General features: G+C 45.7%; 1 protein-coding gene across 1 annotated transcript in view; it reads right to left on the bottom strand.

The window, feature by feature from the left end:
- Nucleotides 1-22,691, bottom strand: part of KLHL3 (kelch like family member 3) — a gene marked incomplete at its 3' end in the record, with an annotated part of 50,341 nt that overhangs the window by 15,404 nt on the left and 12,246 nt on the right. Inside the window, 7 exon segments of the mRNA XM_082006163.1 lie at nt 2,558-2,667; nt 3,090-3,123; nt 3,125-3,198; nt 5,364-5,526; nt 13,514-13,635; nt 18,904-19,010; nt 21,916-22,032. Coding sequence (XP_081862289.1) covers nt 2,558-2,667; nt 3,090-3,123; nt 3,125-3,198; nt 5,364-5,526; nt 13,514-13,635; nt 18,904-19,010; nt 21,916-22,032 — 727 coding nt within the window.

The following is a 22,691-nucleotide window of genomic DNA, read 5'->3' as shown; positions in this document are numbered from 1 at the left end:
TCTCTGAATAAAGGGGAAAACGTTGTCACCATTTTACAGTTAAAACAGATTTCTGTGATAGCAGACAATTTGATGTCCTGGGGATATAAGTATGCCAAAATTTGTGGAGGTAAAGAATATATTTTATTAAGCCAATTGGCATCAGTTGGGGGGTGGCAGAGGAAGGGGAGCACACAAGCTCTTGGGCACACATTCCTTGAAGCATTATTAAGGGCAATACCTTGCTCCCTGTCCTTGTTACCTTCTGGCCCTGGAAGGACTCAGCTATAAAACTTCCCAGTGGCCCAGAGACGGCAACGCTCTGGCTCACAGGCTGCGGTACACGCATGACACATGGTAAGAACAGGAATCTTTCATGAAATCTGGATGTGACAGTTTAGCTCTCAGATTTTTGAAGCATTTGCCTACTTACAACATCTTATTGCATAAAAATAGTTACCTATCCAGCACATATGCACATGCATACACATATATATGTATGTATAGATATATACAGACATACACACATATATATACTTTTTTTAATATATATATACACACACATACATTTTACACATGGACCTGTTGGAGTGAGTCAAGAGGAGGGCCACGAAGATGATCAAAGGGCTGGAGCACCTCTCCTATGAAGACAGGCTGAGACACGTGGGGTTGTTCAGCCTGGAGAAGAGAAGGCTCTGGGGAGATCTTGTAGCAGCCTTCCAGTACCTGAAAAGGGCCTGCAAGAAGGCTGGAGAGGGACTTTTTACAAGGGCATGCAGTGATAGGATGAGGGGTAATGGCTTTAAACTGAAAGAGAGTAGATTTAGATTAGATATCAGGAAGAAATTCTTCACTATGAGGGTGGTGAGGCACTGGCACAGGTTGCCCAGAGAAGCTGTGGTTGCCCCATCCCTGGGAGTGCTCAAGGCCAGGTTGGACGGGGCTTTGAGCAACCTGGTCTAGTGGAAGGTGTCTCTGCCCGTGGATGGGGGGCTGGAACCAGATGATCTTTAAGGTCCTTTCCAAGCCAAACCATTCTATGATTGTATGATTTTTTTTTTTTTTATATGTATCTCACACGTTAGCAGATAGAAAGAATAAAGGTCAGGAAAATTGTCTGTCATGAAGCTAATACAAAACAGTAGCCTAAGAGTCCGTCCTCAATTTTCAGCATTTCTTTGGACTCCAGCACGTATTTCATGTTTATGTTCCAAACCCATGCTTTGCGTATCTCCTGTTATTCCTATCTGTTGTTTTCAACATACGGCTTATGCTTACATTTCCTTCCACTGCCTTGCATTCTCAACTTTTACAGTTGAAGAAATACTGGGTTTGATTGTATAAAGCTCAGATGAGGGAGGGAGTACTTTGATTTCTCTGGGCACAAGGCCAATAAAAGCTTTTTAACAATGCTGCACAGGACTGGAAAAATCAGTTACTCAACTTGCACTTCCCTTTGCAGGCTGCTTGGCTCATACAGAGCGATTCTGCTGCGAGGTCACGCCATTTGTTTCTTCCCTTTTTGGCCCTGCCTGTGTGGCACCGAGCAGCACCCCACGTGACGCCCACACTAGCCCTACGCCTGCAGGAACGCACTGCCGAAGCCTCCGAGTCTGCTGGCTCAGGATCTGAATGAAGCATCACTGCGTTCGCACTTCACGTGCTGCGGGTTTTCCGGCAAGCTTTACAGTCCGTATGGGCACAAGCACACGCGCATCTGCAGCCCAGAGGGGCTGAGCGGGATGGTGCACACACCTGGACACACAGTCTGGCCAGCTCAGCACACCCAGGTCCAGCCTCATCCCACCAAAATGCAGGCATTCAACAGCAGTTCTGAAGTCATGAGCCACATAATCCTCAACCTCTCCTGTAGCCTCCCGCAGGTGTCCATCTCCCCGTAGCAACAATTTGGAGGTGAGCCGAAGGACCCAAGGCACATACCTCTCCCCAGAAACCTGCTGCAGGTCACGCAAGAAGCCCACAGCAGAGAAAGGGGCTGGAGCTGGTGTTCAGCAAATACCATAACCACTGGTCACCCTCCTTCCCAGGACAACAAGACTACACAAGATGTACTGAACATTTAAACCACAAAACAACATCAACCAGTGCCTTTTTTCCCCTTTTCCATTGAAACGCTGATGATGCTAGAAAAAAGTTTCTTTCCTTTTTGGTTGCAGGCCTCCTTTACTTGTTCTGTCCGACGTGCAACAGAAGCCAATATTCCTCCCTGGCCTAATGAAATTCACCTTTTTCGAGGTTTTATGGCAGGTAATATAAGCTTTACACGAACAGCAGATGGGAGGGTCCTAGTTTTCCAGAGAGAAAAGGTATTCGGTTCTGTCCCCCAGGGCTTTTGGAAGAGATACGAATCTGAGAATCATTACTTTCTAGAAAGAACAACCAAGTGAAGGTCATTTTTATGTGTTTTTAGGATTTACATTATTATTATTTTTCCTTTCCACATGAGCTCAGTTGGAAAAAAGCCCCTAAAGAGCGTAACATAAGAACAGTTCCCGATGTAAGATCTAGAAACATTCCATCATTCTTACATTCACTGTTGCTATACAATTTACTGTACCTTTTCTTCAGAGGAGACTGTGAGCTTGTCACTCGATATTAAACTGCAAACCTGGTCCAGACTAAGGCTAAGAAATTCTTCTCCTAGCATCACCTCAGGAAAGTGCTGCTCTGTTCAACAAATGAAAAGGGGGAACAGAAAATTATAATGAAATCCATGCTTTAAGTCAATGGAGCGACTACAGCATTCGGAGAACTGCTGGTATTACAGCTCTGAGCACCCGAGACAAACAATGCACCACAACTGCATGGTGGAACAGAACAAGAAAATAGTCTCAGAGCAGGTTAAAGAAATATGATGTTATTTCAAATAACACAAGTCAGTTTGGTGCATACCAGTCAGCAGCAAATACTGAGGGAACCCATGGCATCCAGCTGAGTCTGTATGTGAGGAGGCACACGGAGAGATGGGCAAGGGGGATCCTCATCCCATGCATGCACATGGAATCGGCTCTCCTTCTCTCCTTCTACCTTTTACTTCTTTCCCCCAAATGTGTAAATTTAACCTTTCTCCCACTCCAAACCCTCAGCACCCATCTTCCCCAGGAGCTTTGCCCCTTTCCACTCAAGTCCGCAACTGTATATATTTGTGTTTCTCCCTTTTTGCTTCCAAATCCCTCCATGCCGTAACTTTGGGAGCCACTTGAAAACAAAATACACATCCTGCTTATAATCCCAAACTGGAACAATTATGACCTATTGCAATATAGGTCCAAAAAGGGTCATCAAATCTGTCAAGCTTTACATCTAGCCAAAGGGCACTAGGAAACAATTACTTTCTAAAAAATAATTCCTACGTCAAAATCATTGTTAGCCAGTTGCAGACGATTTTATTTTTGCAAGCATTTGTTACATATACACACCAATTTAATCTCACCTGCCATTTCCTGAGTCCCATTTATCTTTGACTGAAATATGGAAAATATGAATCTCAGTCACTTTATCTAAGCAGCTTTTTTCAAGCCCTAATCCCTTTATCTTCGAGAAGCGCAGACTCATATATCCTAAGAGCTGCCTCCACAGCAAGGTCTGCCTCTAGTTTTCACCTCTGCCAAAAAGCAGCACTCCAGGGACACAAGCTGGCATAACTTCCAAAGAGGAGCTCCTTGGAGATCATACCTGAACAACTCCTCACCAATGCTGGTGCTGCAGAGGGCTCTTGGGCTTCCCCAGCCACAGACCCTATGTGGTCCCCTTAGGAGACCAAAACACCACAGCTAAGCCAAAGGTTCTGACTAAAAATAGAAGTATCTGGATAAAGTTTAATACTCTGTTATGCTGGAAATCATATATAAGATCTAATGAACTCTCCTGGCCTTAAATACTTGAGAAGCAGGAAATGCTGCCGGATGTACTCTGACTTCTGGACACAACCTCCTGTTCATTCTGGACTGGCATCTGGCAGTAGAAAGATATTTGATCTTTTGTTATTAGTTGGAAGCAAATAAAAATATTTGCTGATTTTAATAAAATAACTTGTGCCTGCATCAAGAAGGCGCCTCCACCTACTAAAGTTATCCATTGGCCAGAACTAAGCATTTCTCAAGTAACTGAGCTCATGCACACATGGACTCTTGAGCTTGGGGACTTCTGTCTTAGTTTAACGCTGTTACATAAACAACATAGTGAAAAGAATTTTAATGACATTTTTATTAATGGAGTTCCATTAACATTACATGGGCTGTTGTACTAACTGGGACTTATGAAGGCCAATAAAACAACAAAGCAGACTTTCTAATTGCCAAACAACCAGATAAATATACAGTGAATGCACTGCTTGTTGGGTTAAAGATTAAACAGGGCCTGGAAGCAAGGATAATGAGATATTACAAGCAAGCCTTTACACGATTAACCATTCCTTCCAGAGTACCTTTTCCTCCAGGGGATAATACAGCCAGAGCAGCTGAAAAGGTTTTACTTTTATTTGCAGGAGAATAAGGGAGGACTTGGTGGGCACATTTTTATACCACTGAGCCTACTTATGGTCCAATTAAGGACAAAACCATACCAAGGAAAATCTTGCAGGACAGAGCAGGTGCTCTGGGAGACAGCAGGTGTATTTTTTCCCTTATACAAATAGACAGAAAAGCAGAAAAACAAACTGAGTAGCAAAAACTACCAGCTTCTCCCAAGCAGAGGTCAAGGGCAACCCTACCAGAGAAGACTGGAAAGTGCTGAGGACTTAAGAGCATGGGGCCACTTGGAACAACTTTACATTTAAGACGTAGAGGAGAAATGCTGAAAGCCATTGCCTGCACCTACTTATTGCAATGAAACACATCCGCTTTCAAGGAAGCAAGAGTCTATCCACCCTTGGGGTAGGCGGCCATTGCTCCCCAGATCAGAGGCTCAAACTGCATGACAATTTTAGCTGAGTGTTCCCACTGCCACCTACAAGATTCAATTTTGCCCGGTGCCATTTATCCCTAGAATGCACAAATCCCCAGCATTGCCTGCTGCTCCCACGGGGCAGCGTACACAGGGATGACACCAGCACGCCAACACTGTGCTGTTGAACAGGCAGCCAAAGAGCTTATTAGGAACATACTAAGGAACTATTTTGTAGGCTGGGATCCAGAGGATCAGGTTTCTTTACCTCCTTAGGTGTTCCCCTGTGACCAAACCACATTTCACAATTTGCAGCATCACAGAAAGTTACAAGTCTACAAGCCAATAAAGTATTCCCTTCCCAGTTCTAACGCTAGAAGCATGAAGAGACCAACCAGCATGTGCTGATCTTCTTCAACCTATGAATCGTCATATCTGGAAGCAGGTTTAACTCAACAAACGGATGACCCTTCCCTCACCTGCGTAGGCATTTGCCTGCTGCAGCAGTTCAGTACACGCATGCACATCAGCAAAAGCTCGGATTCCAAGGCAGTTCGTGGGATGCAGCTGGGACTGAAGAAAGTCACAGCAGTTTTTTCTAACATCCATCAATTGCAATAAACTAGCAGCTGGCAACAAAACCTGCAAAGGCAAGAAAGGAGAATTAGAGTTTGATTCATACCTTGCACAAATTAGGTCTAATTCCCCTTCAGACAGGAACACATTCCTGTGGGGTACAACAAGGAAGGTTAAAATTTGAGCACTATCTGTATGCAGAAGATCCCTGTCTGTGCTAAGAGATGGAAACAGTTATCTCATGCTGGGCTAAGACCAGACATCAAGGCAAGTAAAGGGAGGACAAAACGCAAGCAACCATGGATACACCTGGATTTCTGGCTTTGTTGCAGGTAGCTCCTGCACACAGATTTATTTTTTTTCACCACTGAAAAGCTTTATGTTATCTACATGCATTACCATCACATTCAAAGCCCATAGCAGCCCAGCACTCATTCACCCTCAAAGCCTGAACTTTCTTATTTCCAACAAACCCATATTGGTTTGTGAGCAGCGTGCCCAAACTGCCATGGTAGAGAAGGAGTTCACAGAAGCTCAAGAAGGTTTTGGTGACAGAAAGACTCTCAGGAAAGATGGGGCCAAAATATTCAAATCAACAGCCCTCATTTTCACTCACATAAAACAACTGTGGTTCATGACTACATCCGAAAATGAGGTACCGCTTTGTATCTACAAAACTAAGTGCAGAAAAGGGAGACAGAAGTAGCTCAGGAATGTGACATCTGCTGGAAAGACCATCTTTGAGGCCAGTCAGCGGGGCAGGAAGCAGAAAATAAAGTCAGTCGGGATGTTACGGCCCGTGACATCAGCTATTTCCTTTCTTATGTCGTACAGCAACTGCAGACATGTCTTATCCCAGCTCTTCTGTAGCTCTGGCTGCTTCACACATGTCCTTCCAACTGGGCATCTGTGCTCACCATCTGAGCACAGATTTCCGGAAAATTATTTCTGAGTTAAAAAAAACAAGCTGCTCTTAAGCAAAACAAACAGGTTAACTGCAATCACCTCCCTAGATCTTGATGGCAGAAAAGGGAAAAAGACATCCCTTCCCTCCCTTGCCCCTGTCCGTCTCCCCACACAGTCCTGTTCCACAGCAGGGCAGGACACTCACAACCTGCCCCACGTCTTTTCTAAGCCACTGACACATTCCAGCTCCAGCCCAGCTATACGGTATCTGACTGCTGCCAAGCAGCCACCTCAATTAAAAAAAAAAAAAAAAAAAAAAATCAATTAACCCTAGAGCCCGTATTGGCTCAAGCCTTTTGATGCCAGGAGGAGATTAGTTTGTGGTTTTGATTAAATCAAGATAGAAGGCTCTCGCATTTTTGAAACCTAGCTGTGAACCACCTTCTATGTAGCTGAACCATCCATCTCCTTCTATCAGCAGAAAGGCAAGCACCTGACTTGCGTAAGGGCTGTGGGTAAAGAAGTCAGACTCCCTGCAAACCATCTCTGGCCGTACACCAGCCAGAGCTTCCTCCACGCACCCCCCAACCATCCGGCGTGCATGTCTGCAAACCCAGGCGGGCTGCTTAGCTCGAGTGTTTTGGGGTATTGACTCTAAAACAGAAGGTACTCGCTACCATCGCAAATACCCACATGCTACAGCCCCCCGACATCCTAGTAGTGCTCTTACAGCCTCGTGCTGGGTTGAGAGGGCAGTGTAGAAGGAGCCTTACACCACTGCAGTTACTGGGAAAGAGGCATTATTATATAACACTTTTTAGAAGTAGGATATAAATAGCCTATCAAGAGATGAGTGGATTTTCTCTTTCTTATTTCCCAGCTGAACATCTCACCACTCATCTTGTTTTTACCAGGGAAGGTGAAAAGCAAGCAAAGGATATCCGTTAGCACGAAGTCTGTTTCCTTTAGAAATAACAAGAGGAAATGCCCTGCCTAAACATGCAGCAGGACCAAACTGCAACCCCATTAATATCCAGGCAAGTTACTCACTTGGGTCCGGATTTGGCTCTTAATATTTGAGCTCCAACCACTGTGAACGATTTACAGAGAGCTGGCTTCTCTACCAGCCTCCATACCAAAATGCAATCATCTTTTGAAACTATGTCAAAATTATCCGCTATTGCTACCGAGACCGATTTCTTTGCTAAATAAATTCTGTCCAGAACCCCATCGGGGGGGTGGGGGTGGCGTATGTACACACACACCCACACCCATAACCATCTAGTTCACCAGCTGTGCTCCCTCGCTCTGCAGACTCAGTAACAACCTCGGGTTTTACAGAACATTGCCCATGCAATTAAATACTTTCACGAGCCTTTGATGTCTCTGAACTAGAAACATCTTTCAGCCAAAAGTGCTCTGTGTTGCTATAAGGTTCATGCAGTAAGCAGGGCATTAACGCTGGACTTCAGGGACTGGGCTTAGTTCCCTGCTCTGCCGCAGCCTTCCAGGTAACCTTGGCCATGAGTTAGCCTACACCATTCCTCCTCTGCAAAACTGGGAGAGGAGCAGTTCCCCAAGGCAGGGGATGTATTAAAGCTTATAAGCAGCTTTGACAGTTTAGTCAAATTGGAAGCCAAATCAGAGTACCGGCTGTAAGCCTCAGCAGCCCATCCAGGGCCACAGCTGGGACGGCACATCTGCCCAAGCAGGGACACAGCTCCCAAGCACCTTCCCAGGGGGATGCGTGACCAGCGAAACAAGCAGATCGTGCGTGTGCAAGGCAGGTTAAATATTCAGTTTTAACTGAACGGCTCTAAACTGCACAACAGATAAAATTACATTGCTGTAACATGGCTTTTCAGGGCAAGGAAGGCAATTGGGCTGTATTACTCCCCAAGTGCTGCCAGGCAGCGCAGAGGCTGAACAATGGTGCTTCTGCTTAAATGCTTCACCTGGGGTGAAATAGCCCAGGCAGAGGCATGTGTGGCACGATCAGGGAGGCACAAAACCTCTCCAGGAGCAGGCATGAGAAGGACAAGGAATATGGAAGCGAAGAGAGAAAACAGGAAGCAGCTTCAACTTCACCACACAGAGCAGATACAGGGTCCGTTGGTTGAACAGTGGGATAAAAACGTGGAGACACATCCATCAGACACAGCATAGTCCTCCAGTGCCACATTCACAAGTTTCTCCTTACCTTTCTACTAGGCCAATCCAATTTAAAAGCCTTTCCACAGGCCTAGCAAGGGCCCCCAACCCAACTGCTGTCACATGCCAGAGAAGTCAGCCCTGCTGCTGACCAGGGCTCTCCAGCACACCAGGAGGGTGAGGCAATTTTGCTCCAGGGATGAAAATAGCCCTGATTTATTGCACCTCCTAAAGCGGAGTTGAAAGACTCTGCCTCATTCTGGGCTTGCACCTACTATAGTTGCAGCTTTTGTAGTGAACAGGGGGAAGGGAGATGAACTGACCCACTTATCATCCCTTTATCATCAAAACTGCATCTGCCACAGATACTCGCCTTCCTTTGTTTTGAAGTCCTAAGTCCCTAGAGAACGCTGAGGTGCAGAAGCACACTTCTGAAAATTAAATGCTACAGCTTCTAGCAAAGCTTTCTTCCTCCTTTCTCAAGCCATTTTTTATTACGATTACAATGTCTGCAAAGCTGACCATTTCAACATCTGTTTCCTCCAGACAGATGATTTCCAGACACCTCTTCACTCTTCTTCTGTATGAGCCGTATCTCAAACTGTGGTAGTATACAAGGACACACCACATGTGATGCGCTGCATCTCATTTGTAAGAATTTAATTGTGAAATCAGGTTAATCAGGACTTTTCCCAGGGAATCATTACAACCCTAATGGTAATGACTTTCTTAATTGGGAGGGTCATTCTCAGGCTGCCTGCAAGTAATTAAATGCCATCAGAAAGGATGGGTGCCACATACTGAAGAGGAACTTACTCACTGTCTACAGCCACAGGTCCAGGTGTCTTCACAGGACCTCCTAGGAGGACGAGAGACCTCCTCCCAAATGTCCTCTTAATTCAGCTCTGCTCAAGGGTGTTATGTTGAACCTCTTCTCCATTGCTGGACTTTGCTTCTACCAATCTTCACCAAGCTGGCAGGTTTGAAGTGAGTCTTGGAAAGCAAGCAGCAATGCAGCCAGTTCAGCTGCAAAATCAAGACCTAACTGAAAAATTCAAGGAATTGCTATGTTAAAACAATCAGCTACGCCTTACAGGTAGGGAGCAGCAGGCCCTGTGCTCTGTTTGACACATGCTTATGGTTTCCATTGAAGTCAACCAAGGCTGCAGGCGAGCATGTGAACATCTCCAAGTCACCCACTTTACTTTTCCTCACTTTTACAGAAACTGCACAGCACAACTTTCTTCCAAATAAATTTGCCAAGCTCCACCTTCAAACAAATAAGATCTTTTTGTCATGCATATGAACCTTTACAACTAACCTTGACGTGGGGTGCAACAGAAAAGGAACAACAGAAGGCAGCAGGGACAGAAATCCCAGGGTGGATTTTCCTGAGACTACAACATGACTGCAATGAAGACAGAAGTTCTTCCTCTGCGCCATGGCTTCCAAAGAAGTGGGAGGTTAAATCCCAAATGTGTGTTCAGAGGCAAAACACTGCTCAGCACAGAAGCCTCCCTATCATCCATCATCCCAGAGCCTTCCTACTACTGCATCTATATTGCCTTGAAATCTCACTCTAAAAATTAAGTTCCAATGCATAAAGCAGGATTGCATTTGTCGGGGCGATTCTCACCCATGTACCCCCAACAGAGTTAGAAGAGAGTATTCGCTACCATATGGGCTCAGTGCTCTCCCTCATGGAGCTAGGGTGGACTGAAAATTCCCTTTACCTGCACACTTGGGATATACTGTTGAGGAGAGATTGCATGAATCCCACAGTAATTTACTACATAGACGATGACTGGAACTGACTGTACGGGCTTGGCCCCTTGTACACACATCCTTCCTTACTTAAAAAAAAACACAACCCCAAAACACTTTGCACAATGAAATGACAATCAGCTACAAAAATACGTGCTTAGAAAAACAGAGTCTGACTTCCTGAACACCATATGAACACCATACCAGGCCTATAAAAGCAAAGAAAGACAGGTTTCTGTTAGAAAAGAAACAGCAAAAAGACTGTAAAAAGGCTTGTTGTTGTGAAGCGCTGGGCACCGCCCAGCATCCAAGCACACTTGGGAACACTCATTCCTACACTCCCATGTTACCTTTGCTGCTCATCTTTTTCACACTTCAGTTCTGCTCTTACTTTATTTTGCTCACTGACAAGATTTTTTTTTTTTTTTCATTTATTCACATGTTTTGGTAGCTTGGCTGCATCTGCTCAGTTAATGCCATTTGGCAAACTTTTTCTTATAGTTTCTACAATGAAATTACCTGGCACCTACACCCAGAATTTGCTTCTTCCGGCTACTGAGGAGGTCTGAAAAGCTGTGCGTCAAACTGCACAAAACCCCTTTAAAACACATCCTCACCCTACTAGAAAAACGGGGCTCATGACACGGCAATAGGAGACCTCAGGAGGTATCTGCTAGGAAAAGAGAAAAGACTCGCCATGCTCAAGCACGGCTGCGAAGGAACATTGCCGAAACGACGCAGACCAGAACTACTGAGGCATCTTTCCAGCTGGATGGCCAACACAGAGCTGTGGAGCGGAGGATGTGACAACGCAAGGGACCAAACCTGCCCGTTTCTTCCCAAGACTGACGTTGCTAATCCAAACCAGAGACCGCAAGGAGCTTAATATTTTGTTGTTCGTGTTGTTTGCCTTCACTGATGTGAACTTTTCCAAGGAATCACAGAATATACTTTTCTGTAAACTATTCTTCCTGTGGCCACAGTTGAATATTAATCTATTTATAGCATTCTCCTCAGGGGTAAAACACCCAGAGACAAGACAGAAGTTTCTCTTTAAACTTTCTATTGGTTTCATCACAAAGTGATAATAAATTCCATAAAACAGAATTTTAACATGGATGTTTTTAACACGTAATAAAATTTCAACTAATCCATTAATCTTGCTTTAGATCAGCTTCATTTCTTAGCTCCCATGAATTAATTTACTTCTACCCTAAAAAGAGTTACTCACAGAGTGGTTATTTAAATAAGTCCTGTAGTAAAAGGACCTGCTTTATTAGACTGGGAAAAAACACTATGCCCAAATCTTAGTAGTCATCAAACTTACTTTGGGGTTTTTTATCTCATTTTGAGGGATGGGAGCCAAAATACAGACAGGGCTCTTTGTGCAAGTCTTTGTAATCCCTAGGCCACAGAAGGCAGGCTTTTGTTAGGCTTTCCTAAAAAAGATACCTTTCCGGTTGCTCAGAAAAGGTAACATCTGGACTTCCTCATCGACCTTCTGGGCAGGTCTATGCTGCCAACACAGAGCAGGACTGAGCTGGCACTCCAGCCCGCCCCAGCTCCCGCGGCGCTGCTTACACCCAGGTGCAGCTGTACTCAAGCACTGAAATGCTCTCATGGGAAAGCAGCCAGAGCACATGTAGTCACTTCAAGCAAGCTTTATTCAAGGCAGGCTGACTGGGGCCAGCACACCAGATGGTATCCTGAGCTCAGCACGTCCCATGTGCCGAGTGGGTGCTTCTGGGCCACCTAACAACCAGCAGCATGGAAGGAAAGCGTACGTTTCAGAAAGCACTTGGATATAGTCTTCACATTTCCCGCTGGGAGAGGGACCAGCCTCATACTGTGAAAATGTCATTTTTCCTCCAGCAATGGGAGATCCCAGAGGTCCAAGGAACTCCACCCCACTTCCCCACTGAAGTAATGTTGTATCTCAGCTCCTTATGACCCTGACGATACACTGTAATTAAGCACGGTCTACGCAGCAGGCAGCTAGCCCAAGCAACTCACAGCTGGCTTTGAGCCTCAGCTTCTTTGCCATAACCATACCTTGAAGGTCTCCTCACTGCTGGTCCCCAGCAGCCTGGCTTGCACAGCCCCATCATAGGGCAACCAGGGTCCACACTCCTACCAATGTGACAAGTGCCAGGTTGAGAGCATGCCAGAAAGTCAAGTTTGTAAAAACTGTGGGGCAGAAGGGACAAGAAAAGGCACTCACAGACTGAGGTCATGAAGGATGGCACAGGGCTTAGACTGCAAAGTGGACATAGCTCAGGGGTTTTGTCAAAGTTCCTTCAGGAAGAGCGACAGGTCAGCAAGATCCTGCACTCTCCCTGAGGGACTGGAGCAGAAAAGCGTCTCATCCACAATAAGAACTTCATTTCGAGCAGAACTAGTCTAATTTTGCCATCTTAATTAGGTCAACAGAACATACACAACAACATTGCCCCCCTCTCACCAGCATCACGGACTCAGATTTGTTACCCTGACCAACATCCAAGTCACAGTGAGGAAGACAACAGACTCAAACTGCCACTTGCAAATAAAAACAGAGACCAACCAAAAAGCATGTCTGCACATGAGCTCCCAGAGTCCCTTCCAGAAATCAGTGGTTAAGTGCATAGCCATTTTATTACCATAAATACAAGTAGAGTCAAAGAAAAAGCTTTACAGCAGCCACAGCCACGTGACAAGGCAAAATGCTCTCTTCCTGAGCATCCCGCTTTCAATTACTCTTTCCACTTCTAGACAAATATTTAGCTCAAAGAAATTCAATATGGAGAGCACACACACAAAAAAAGGAAGAATGCCCTCATTTGAACAATATATTCCGCTCAAAGCTCTGCCAAACAACTCGAACTACTCAGAAGAATTTAAAAACTAACAGCCAGATTCCTCTGCCATGACCTTAAAACAACGTTTGACTCACTGCTTGTTTGAGTCTGTTTTGACCTTCGACAGACTGACCCACAAGTCAGCACAGCTTCTTGGAAGGCAAATGCCTACTCTCATTATAAGAGCTCAACACAAAAGCTAAATGGAACATGACTTAAGCAGGGGGAAAGCAGCGAAGTGCCTCAAGACTAAAAAGAGGCTGGAAGTAGCTCTTTTCAAGCTCAACCTTTTACTTTCTGCAGCCTGAAGAGATCACTCACCTCCAAAGGACCTGTGCCTTTGAGTTTCAAGTTTTTTACTCAGGTCTCCACAGAAGCCACTGAACCAGACCTACCTGCACGTTCTCTTCTGTGACCTCGATCTCAGCAGTGTAGATGTAATCAATCAGCTTCCTCAGGGTCTGCCCATCAACGTCTTTTATCTCTATCTTCTTGGCTTTACTTTCAGACATGTCTCCTGAAATTCATTGCAAAAGGACAGTTAAAGTTTGCTTTGCAGGACCTAATTGCAGGCCCTTGCTCCCCATACATCCAGCACATCCTCCTGGTATCTGACTAAAAGAGTGCCCTGGCACTATCCCTGACCACTGAAGGACAACCAGTGATTCCCAGAACCTTCTAATGCCAACATATCAACAGCTGAAGACACTAGTGTAAAATAAGTCAATAAATGCAACAAGCTCAATTTCTTGCCAGAAAAGAACCTGCCATGGTTCACCTGCATTCAAACACATATAGGTGCTAAAAAGAGACTGCGGGCAAGAATTATGAGGGCTTTTTAAAAAAAATATGTATTTATTTAAAATACTTTTTAAATTTTTTATATATATATATATATGTATGTAGATGCGCAAGTTGCAACAGCTAAGTTAGGGCGCTTTGTGGTACACTCTACAATAAAAGCAAGGCAGATTTACCCTCTTTCTTTAGAAAGAACCTGAAACCTGCTGAGGAAAAGAAGCACACGTGCCAGAAATTACACTCACTGCACTCCAAGCTTCTCTCCTAAACTACCCTGCTGTAACCTGTCCACACAGTTACACCTTACGCCAAGCGCCTGTGCAGAAAGCTGTATTTCTCATCTCTCTCCTTTCCAACCTCACACCTCAGAGGCAAGGCAGCCGTTGCATCCAAACTGTATGCTTTCTCCAAATACTAACTTTAAAAAAACAAATACTTAAAAAAAAATACAGAACTAGAGCAATAATTTCCCCCATGGATACACAAGTAAAACCCATATCTGCGTAAGAGCCTATACATGAACCGGTGCTTTATGTGCACCTTCCCATCGCTGTGGTGGCCAATGCTGTGCAGGCACTATACACGCGTACCCCGCGCGTAGCAGGCGCGCGTCACAGGAACAAAAGCACGCTGTGGGGAGAGGAGAAAGGACTCCCCGGGGGCCTTCCAGTGTCCACGCGCATGGTGACCTCACCCAGGCTTTAATCACCAAGATCTTGAGGAACCACAGAAAAGAAAGAACGAACTCCCAAGCGGAAAGAAAACAGTAAGTGAAAAAACAAAGCTAAACAAAGGAGAGCGTGAAGAAATGTCAATTCTTAAACCTGGGCATGAATAATCACAACTCTAAGAAATCTGGTGACTCAGTATTGCTGTGGGAATAAGTGGAAAAATAGTTCCTGCAGCCTATGGAAGAAGTAATTACAGCCTACATCTCTGTACAGCATGCGACAAGATGTGGCTGGGCACATTAAATCAGATGCTAAAGGGCGTCCAAGCTTGAGGAAAATCTGGATCCTGGAAACTGAACGCAAATAAGGAAGTAAATAACAGGACTAGTGTCAGACCATAAGCATTAGAAGAGTCAACAATGTCCCAAGGGAAATGTAGACTGAAATAATATTTGCCCCAAGTTCAATTTTTAAAATTAAATAATAAAATGTTATCCAGAGAAGCCCATGAATACAGACGTACAAGTACAAAGGGATAAATGACCTACATTTGGGAGGCCTTCAAACCAGGTAGGACTTTTTAATTGAAAAAATAAACATCATCTCCTTCACACACTTCCCTCCCCGTCAAAAAAAACCAAAACAAAACAACAACAACAAAAAAAAAAACAAACCACACACACAAAAAAACCCAAACATCTCCAGAGATGAGAGGGGGCTTCTCAGAACAGGCCAGTCCCCATCAGCCTGTGTGGAGCTGGCGGTGTCCGTAAGGAGCACCCAGCTAAATCCCACCTGCGCCGCGAGGCGGCGAGGGGCAAGCGGAGGAGCCGGAGCCCTGTGGCGCTCGCCGGCACCCATGGGGCAGAGGGGAGGCTCCGACGCACGCACCCGGAGAGCGATGCAGAAATAGCTCGGAGGGACCAATCTGATAACATCATCCGTCTTTGTGGCATTCATGTGACACAGGCAACAAAAATAAAGGCTGTGTGGGCTTCCACACCCACCAGCAAGCTGCCAGCCCTGCATACTAACAGCGTCCGCTGCCTCTGCTCTGGGAACAGCCCAGCGCACGGTGACAAAGGGGAGTCTCGGGTGCTGTATCCCATGGACAGATGGGATCCAACCCCTCCAGCCACGCTGGCGCGACGGAGTGCCCACCACGTGCCAGAGGGTGCTGCTCCAGACGTGCCTGTAACACTCAGGAGTGAGGAAGAGCCTTAAAGCCCACAAAATCCACCCCCTAAGATGTTTTTCACAAGTCAGATCCGAGCCTTACCCAGTATCTTAATTACAGAATAATTCAAAGCACTAGCATCCTCTCTCATACGTAAGGGCTGTGCCGAGAAAGAAGCAGGACTGCCCTGCACGAGGCGCTGCACAGACCCCGTCCCCGCACCGCTGGGTCGGGCAGACGCGAGGGACAGGGTAGGAGGGAGTAAAGGCAGGTAAAACGGGCCGAGTGGCTCCAAGCAGACCCTCTTTAGGGGACAGACTTTGCAGACACCAGCCCCTCATGAAGGCAAGCTCTTCATGCACCACCCTCAGCACCCAACGGCGCTCTCTCCATTCACCCCGCTCTCTCGCTTTGTCACCAGACAAACTACGGGCTAAACTGCAGCAGCTCGCAGTGCCTTGTTCACCCAGCACAGCAGCTTGCCCTGCCGCCTACGTTCTGCGCTCCAGAGAGGCTTCCCAGTGCACAGCTACAGCTTTTGTCATTTCCTAAGCCAGAGAGACGTGCTGAAGGAGAACACACGAGCGCATCGGATAACAAAGCCACAGCCTCTCGCGCACGGGGCAAGCAGTGTGAAGCAGCACACAAGACCTGCGAGGAAGGTTTGTGTGTTGCTGCTTCCTCCTTCAGCACTTCTGAAATTCCCCCAGGTATCTCGCAGGAGCAGTCCCAGCAGCATCACTGAAGTACCTGCTACCCTTTCTGAAACGGTTATGTTTTCTTCTAAACGGATGGAAATTACTGTCACCAACCGTCCCCACAGAGGGGTGCCAACAAGGACCAGCCACCATCCAAAATGGCCTAGAAAGCCAGTAAGGGAGCGACACTCAGTTAGGAAGTGCTGGGTCTCCTTCAGCAGTGGAAGACACAAATGGAAAATGTGCCCGTTTATTTTAGGACTCACCAAGGCTACTTCAAAGAGAAACGCCTAACCAGAGGACACTAGATGGTTTAAGAATGATCATTAAGAACATCATCACGGGGTCACCCATGAGTCCAAAGTCAGGCCCAACCTACAGGGTTGGATCCTGCAGAGCACGCGTCAGGCGAAGGTGCGCGAGCTGCGGGTCTCAGTTTGGTTCCCACCATTCACAGCTTTACCCTGATCATTCACTGCTGTGTGGCTGCCAGCACCGCCGGGTGACCCCTCCGGCTCCCCACGCCCCCAGAAAGCGGCTCCTGCAGCGGGGACTCAGCATGCACAAGCTGCTCCCACTCCGTCCATCCTGCACCCATCCTGCAAACACCCACGCAGTGAGGCTGCCCCTGAGCTGCGTGGCTGATGTGCAATGCAAAAAAAAAAAAACCAAACACCCAAAAAAACCCCACAGAAAAAAAAGCCCAAACCAAAACAATGTTCAAGCTGTGATTTTAAAACCTCCCCTCCAGAGAAGGAACTGCCACATGGCTGGAAGGAGATCACACACTCAGTCTTTGCAAGAGGGAGATCCAGACCTTAGAAATTTGGGACTAGCTGGACCAAAAGCGAAGGGAGAATGGGTCTTTGCCCAACCCGCTGCCCCCGGGGACGTGTCAGGGGAGGGGACCGGCAGCTGCCGAGGCTGTCACCCAGCCCAAGGGAGCTGCCGAGCCAGCCACATGACAGCGGTTAGCTGATTACTGTTTAACTTGCGGCGTGAGGGATTACATGGCCCGGAGAATTCCTGCATGGAAACATGAGCAGCCCCACGCCACCGCCTTCCTGCTCAGGTGACCTCTAAGGATCAGAGGGATTTTCCAATAATTTTTCTTTTTTAAACTTCTCATCAGGAACAAGCACCACAAGTACTCACAAGTCCTCCTCGAGGTGCCTCTCAGCAGGGTTTGCTCCTCTGCCTCGCCACTACGGCCAATACCCACCTCCACAGAGCAGTGCCAGTGCTCCAGAAAACACAAAAGGTCTCCACACTGACAAAGCCACCGTGGCAAACCTCACATTTCATCTCACATTCAGACATCTGTTTACACCTAAGGTTTCCCCTCCCCTTCATTACAGAAAAGAAAAAAGCTTCCCAAGTGACAAGCTTTTGCCTGAGAAATGCTGTGTTCTCCTTCCAGTAAAGCAAATAAAACAAGGTCTAATCCCAAGGTTTTTAAAAGGAAGAAGCAACCCCTAAACCACAGGCAAAGGAACATGAAACAGGATCAAAAACCCCAAACCTCATTTATGCTGAAGTTGAGGGACAGTAACAAATTCCCTGGAGCATACAATCATTTTCTTTGTATTTGGTTAAGTCAGCTCCTGTCCTGGAAAGGAGGGCATGGAGAAGGAAAGGAAGCTAAGCAGCTCCTGACCAGACTAATTTTACTAGTATGACTTAAGTAAGTTGGTGACTCCCCTGCCTTGGGATTGGCACAGCTTTTGTTGCTGCCCTGCCTGGGCACAGCCCCCCAAGTGCCCATGCTATAGGGATCATGAGATCAGAGCAAGAATTTTGTCCTCTTCCCTTCACACTGAAGTTGTATCTGCCATTACCAAAATACACCAGACTGCAACAACACACCCTGCAAAGAGGCAGGGCTGCTAAAACACACTGGGATCAAGAGAACAACAGTGTTATTTTGGGCAGCAGCAAAAAGTGCCATGGGAGATGAAACATCCGTGACTGCAAATCAGCATCGGCAGGGCTGAGCCTTGAAACTACAACTCCTGTGCCAACAACTTCTTTGATGTGCACCATGAACATTTAGGGCAATGCACACGTGCTTGATGTTAACGATGTGTTTTCATGACCCAAGGTCTTGTTAAGGGGGGGGAAAAAAAAACAAAAAGCAGTGAGCCAAACCTCATAGTAACCTTCCTGTGACTCATATGCTACCCACTCACCCCAAACCCATGCAGCTGCCCTACAGCCATATACTGTGCCTCAAGGAATTATCCAAGGATGACCAGCATCATCCTTCAAGTGTAGCCAGCTGCAGACCTAACCGTACTTCTTCTCTCAGGGAAATCCTTTCCCCGCAGGCCATGCCTACTGCCTTGTGCTGCAGCTCCTACCAGAGACACAGCCAGAAGCCTCTGGATCTGCAATGGCCCGTTCAACCTGAGTACAGTGTTTGGTGTTGAGGAGAGTACCTGTAAACATCGCACAAAAATAAGGGCTGCAGGCCGCAAGGACCACGCGGTGGGCTTCCATCTCCACAGTTTCGGCCACAATCACCACATCACAGAGGAGCCGCTTGCTGGAAAAACACCAGAAAAGACGAAAATCATTTCAGAATTCCTGGTCAGGCAAAAAGCTACATTGGTATAGCCTGAAAAATTAAGGAGAGGTCCCGCCACTACAGACGAAGCCCCTGAACTTCTGCCAAATCCCAGTGGAAGGTCCTCTAATCCTTCAGCTACCAGCTCCTATCAGTGTTTGCCTACAAAGCAAAGCTCGAGTCCTCCCAACGCTGCAGCCCTGCCTATGGTACTGCTTTTCCCAGGAAAAAAATCTGGAAGCCAAACTAGGTACACATGCTGCCTGAAGAACAGATGGGTAAGAGGGTCCCTCCACATCTCAAACAAGCAGGGCTTGGAGAAGGCACAGAAGAGCTTAAGAGTTTGGGCGCTACCTGGAGTCGACCTCTGGCAGATCTATAAGACAAGAAATAGCCACACAAGGGAACACCAGCAGTGCTTTCATCTTCCCACGAGGGAGAGGTAGAGCAGAAAAATGAAGTTATTTCTATACTTCCTTCCATGTCTGGCCCTACAGAATGCGACCACCAAAACATCTCCCAGCGCTGACTGGCCCTGGCTGTCAGCGACGTCAGTCACTAGAATTTATATGTGAGCCCGAGAACTTTGTTTACCACATGAATTAGTCTGGGATTAAGAGTCACTGGGATAAAGCCCGGGGTTCCAAATGGAAACCAAAATTTCTGAGCTCCCCCACTGACTCATTGTACAGCTTTGGAAAAGTCACTTCATTAACTAGTGACCTTTTTCTACCAACCCCACGTATGTCCTTTGAGGATTCATTAGTTAATGTTTGCACAGGGCTTCGGAGATGCAGACAGCTAGAAGTGCTCAGCCTCCCAATAAGGTGGTTTAAGATGTTTGAGCACACAAATGCAAAATGAGGCTGTTCTTTTCAAATATCAAGCCTGAAAAAGGATCAGCATCTGTAAATCTAGACGTCACCTTCTCTTCAGAAATGCTTATCACCACACTGCACTTTGTCTTTAGGAAACTGCGTAGTAAATAAACACACACAGAGCTTCTAGGGGACTAGGTATGTCTCCTCTTCTCCTCCATGTACTGGAATACATGAACAAAACTAATTGTGAACTGGAGGGTTATAGCTGGAAAACAGGATTCTCCAGTAAGTAGGAACTGGTAGTCTGTGCTCTACATTCACCCCAGTTTGGAAGGGGTGATGGCAATGAGGGGGGCTCTTTAACAGTCTCTTAATGGAAGCTTCCTCATTCCCTTCAGCTTAGACAAAAGGTGCCCTGTTCAGTTCCTCTTTGGACTATAGTTTAGAATCTAAAGTACCACTCAGGAAATTAATTTCATCTACACTTGAAAGCTAAAAATTTCAAGTAAGCAACATATAGCAAATAGGCTGGAGGCTCAGCAAGATTTTTCTAGGCCCTCTGTATGAGATTTCTGGATGCATTTGAATGGAGGCACTATTATTCAAGATAGCTCTTAACACTGATGCGCAAGCTCAATGCACATACATTGTATATTCCAGAACAGCAGCAGGAGCTGACAGAAAGGAGTGCCCAGAAGAAGAAAACATCAAACAGGTTCTTAAGGGCAGCTTTCAGTCTTCTATGCTTTATCACTTTAGTATTACACAAGATCTGGCTAACTACAGGCACTGAAGAAACGTTGTCTGTCTCCAGCTATTCCTCAATTAACAAAGGAATAATAGTAGCACAATAGATTTCTGAATATAGCTGCACAAACCTCTATTTTCAGACCCTTTGCTTTCAGTACAAAGAAAGGACTAGAGGGATGACAATAAAAAAAACCCCAACATACTCTGCTTCATGTAACTGTTACAAGGAAAGAATATTTCCCTTCTGTTCCTATGCAACTGAGAATCGCTGTCAGACTTCTGTAGAAGGAGCCATTTCTAATCTTCTCCACACCAGAGAACGTGTGTATTGGGAAACTACTTAATCCACAGAAGAGAGGTGGCTGTTACAGCACCTTTTGAATACTTTGAACATGCAGGAAGAGTAAAGGGTATCATCTGCTTTCCTCATACCATCTGGATAGCTAGGCAGCACGTATGTTCATGTGTATGACACATGGACTTTCCATAGGAATTATTTTTTAAATTGGGTTCCTAAGTCTCTATTTGAATGGTAAAGGACTCAAATGACTTAGCTGGAGAAATGTTCACTGAACTTCTATCTGGTTGGTGGGATAACAACCACCAAGAAACAACTTGGGTTTAAACACTGCCACCACATTGCTGATGTGATGACAGTGGTTTCTGAAGACACTGTTTGCTGGTATTTTTTTCAGCCTCCATTCTCCCTGTGCCCACGCAGCTATGTAGAGACCAAGGTGTGCTCTTTTAACGAATATGAGGATTTTTAAATTTGCAAGTAGAAAACTGACATTCCTCCTGACTTGTTGCTTTGTTTTTTGTCCCCTACTTTGGAGTGCTAAGCCCAGACTGAGCGACGCTGCTAGTTAAAGAGAATAAGAACAGTACATTAATAATCTTTGGTCTGTAATTATGTGTAGGTGTCTTAATGTCTGTAATGTTCTATTATTGCTTTTCAGACCATTAGCTCAGTTAAGAACATACTTTACAGCTGAATTTGCTGTAAGTAATGGAAAAGCCTAAATGAATTATCATCTACAAATGAAGACTATTGCTCAGATAATGTTTTTGAGCCATAGTTGGCTTCCTTCTTCTGGGAAGATAGAGAGGTCTGAGACTGGGAAGAGCAACCCACCACAAAAGGGCTATATTTCAGCTGTCTCTTCCTACTTGTTTATTAATATCCTACACGCAACTGTTAGCTGTGACAAAGATGGCACTTTTTTTTTCCCTAAGTCTCCTAGAAGCCTTCTTGTTCCAATCAGCACATTTCTGCTAAACCAGAGAGGGTGCCCATTAAGTCAAAAGTGTACCTCCGTAATTCATTCATGACCTTGAATGCCTTTCTCATGTGAGAGGGGTTGACTGTCACTGTGCGCTGATCCTTTTCATCTTCAGCTGCCTCAGAGGATCGGGAACTCTGCTTAATGCTAAAAACAGGGACAAAAAAGGAGTAGAAAGTTTGATTCAATTACACTTTTTTTTTTTTTTCCAAGTATCATAAAACTGCAGCACAGGGCTTTATGCATGGATTTACTTGCATGTTTGTTAGTCAGCTCAGGTTCACCACATGAAGAGCATCGCAAAATGCAGCTACTTCTGCATGGACATTGAAAGCCAGCCCAGCCCACATTTCAGTCAGCAGGGAAGAAAAGGAAAAAGTGCCAAACAGTTGAGGACAAAGCCCAGCCTTACAGGCTTCAGGCCGGGAGAGCAGTATAAATTGAAATTCAAGCCAGAATATAATTGCCTCACTGAATAGAAATAGACTTCAGCACTGGGAACTACAAGAGTACCATGGATACTTTAAGATCCATACAGAGAAAGAGAGGTTTAGTCTTCAATGTCCCATCTGAAAAACGCAAGCATACAATACGTGACTTGTATCTTCCTCTTTAGAGGCAAGTAGAAAAGGACTAATAAAACTCCCTGCACAGCTTCCAAAGCATTAGCTTTACAGAGGCCACTTCCCATTTAGAAATAGGTCTATTTAGTTCCACTAAAACATATAGAAGGAATTATTAAACCAGACTTTCCCACCAGAACCACCAGCTACGTAGGTAATGTCAAACCAGATGCACCCAGCTAT

This window comes from Phaethon aethereus (assembly GCF_964289735.1).
Source record: "Phaethon aethereus genome assembly, chromosome: 14".
NCBI classification, from domain to species: domain Eukaryota; kingdom Metazoa; phylum Chordata; class Aves; order Phaethontiformes; family Phaethontidae; genus Phaethon; species Phaethon aethereus.
The sequence above is the reverse complement of the archived record's forward strand: the minus strand, read 5'-3'. Positions and strand labels throughout refer to the sequence as shown.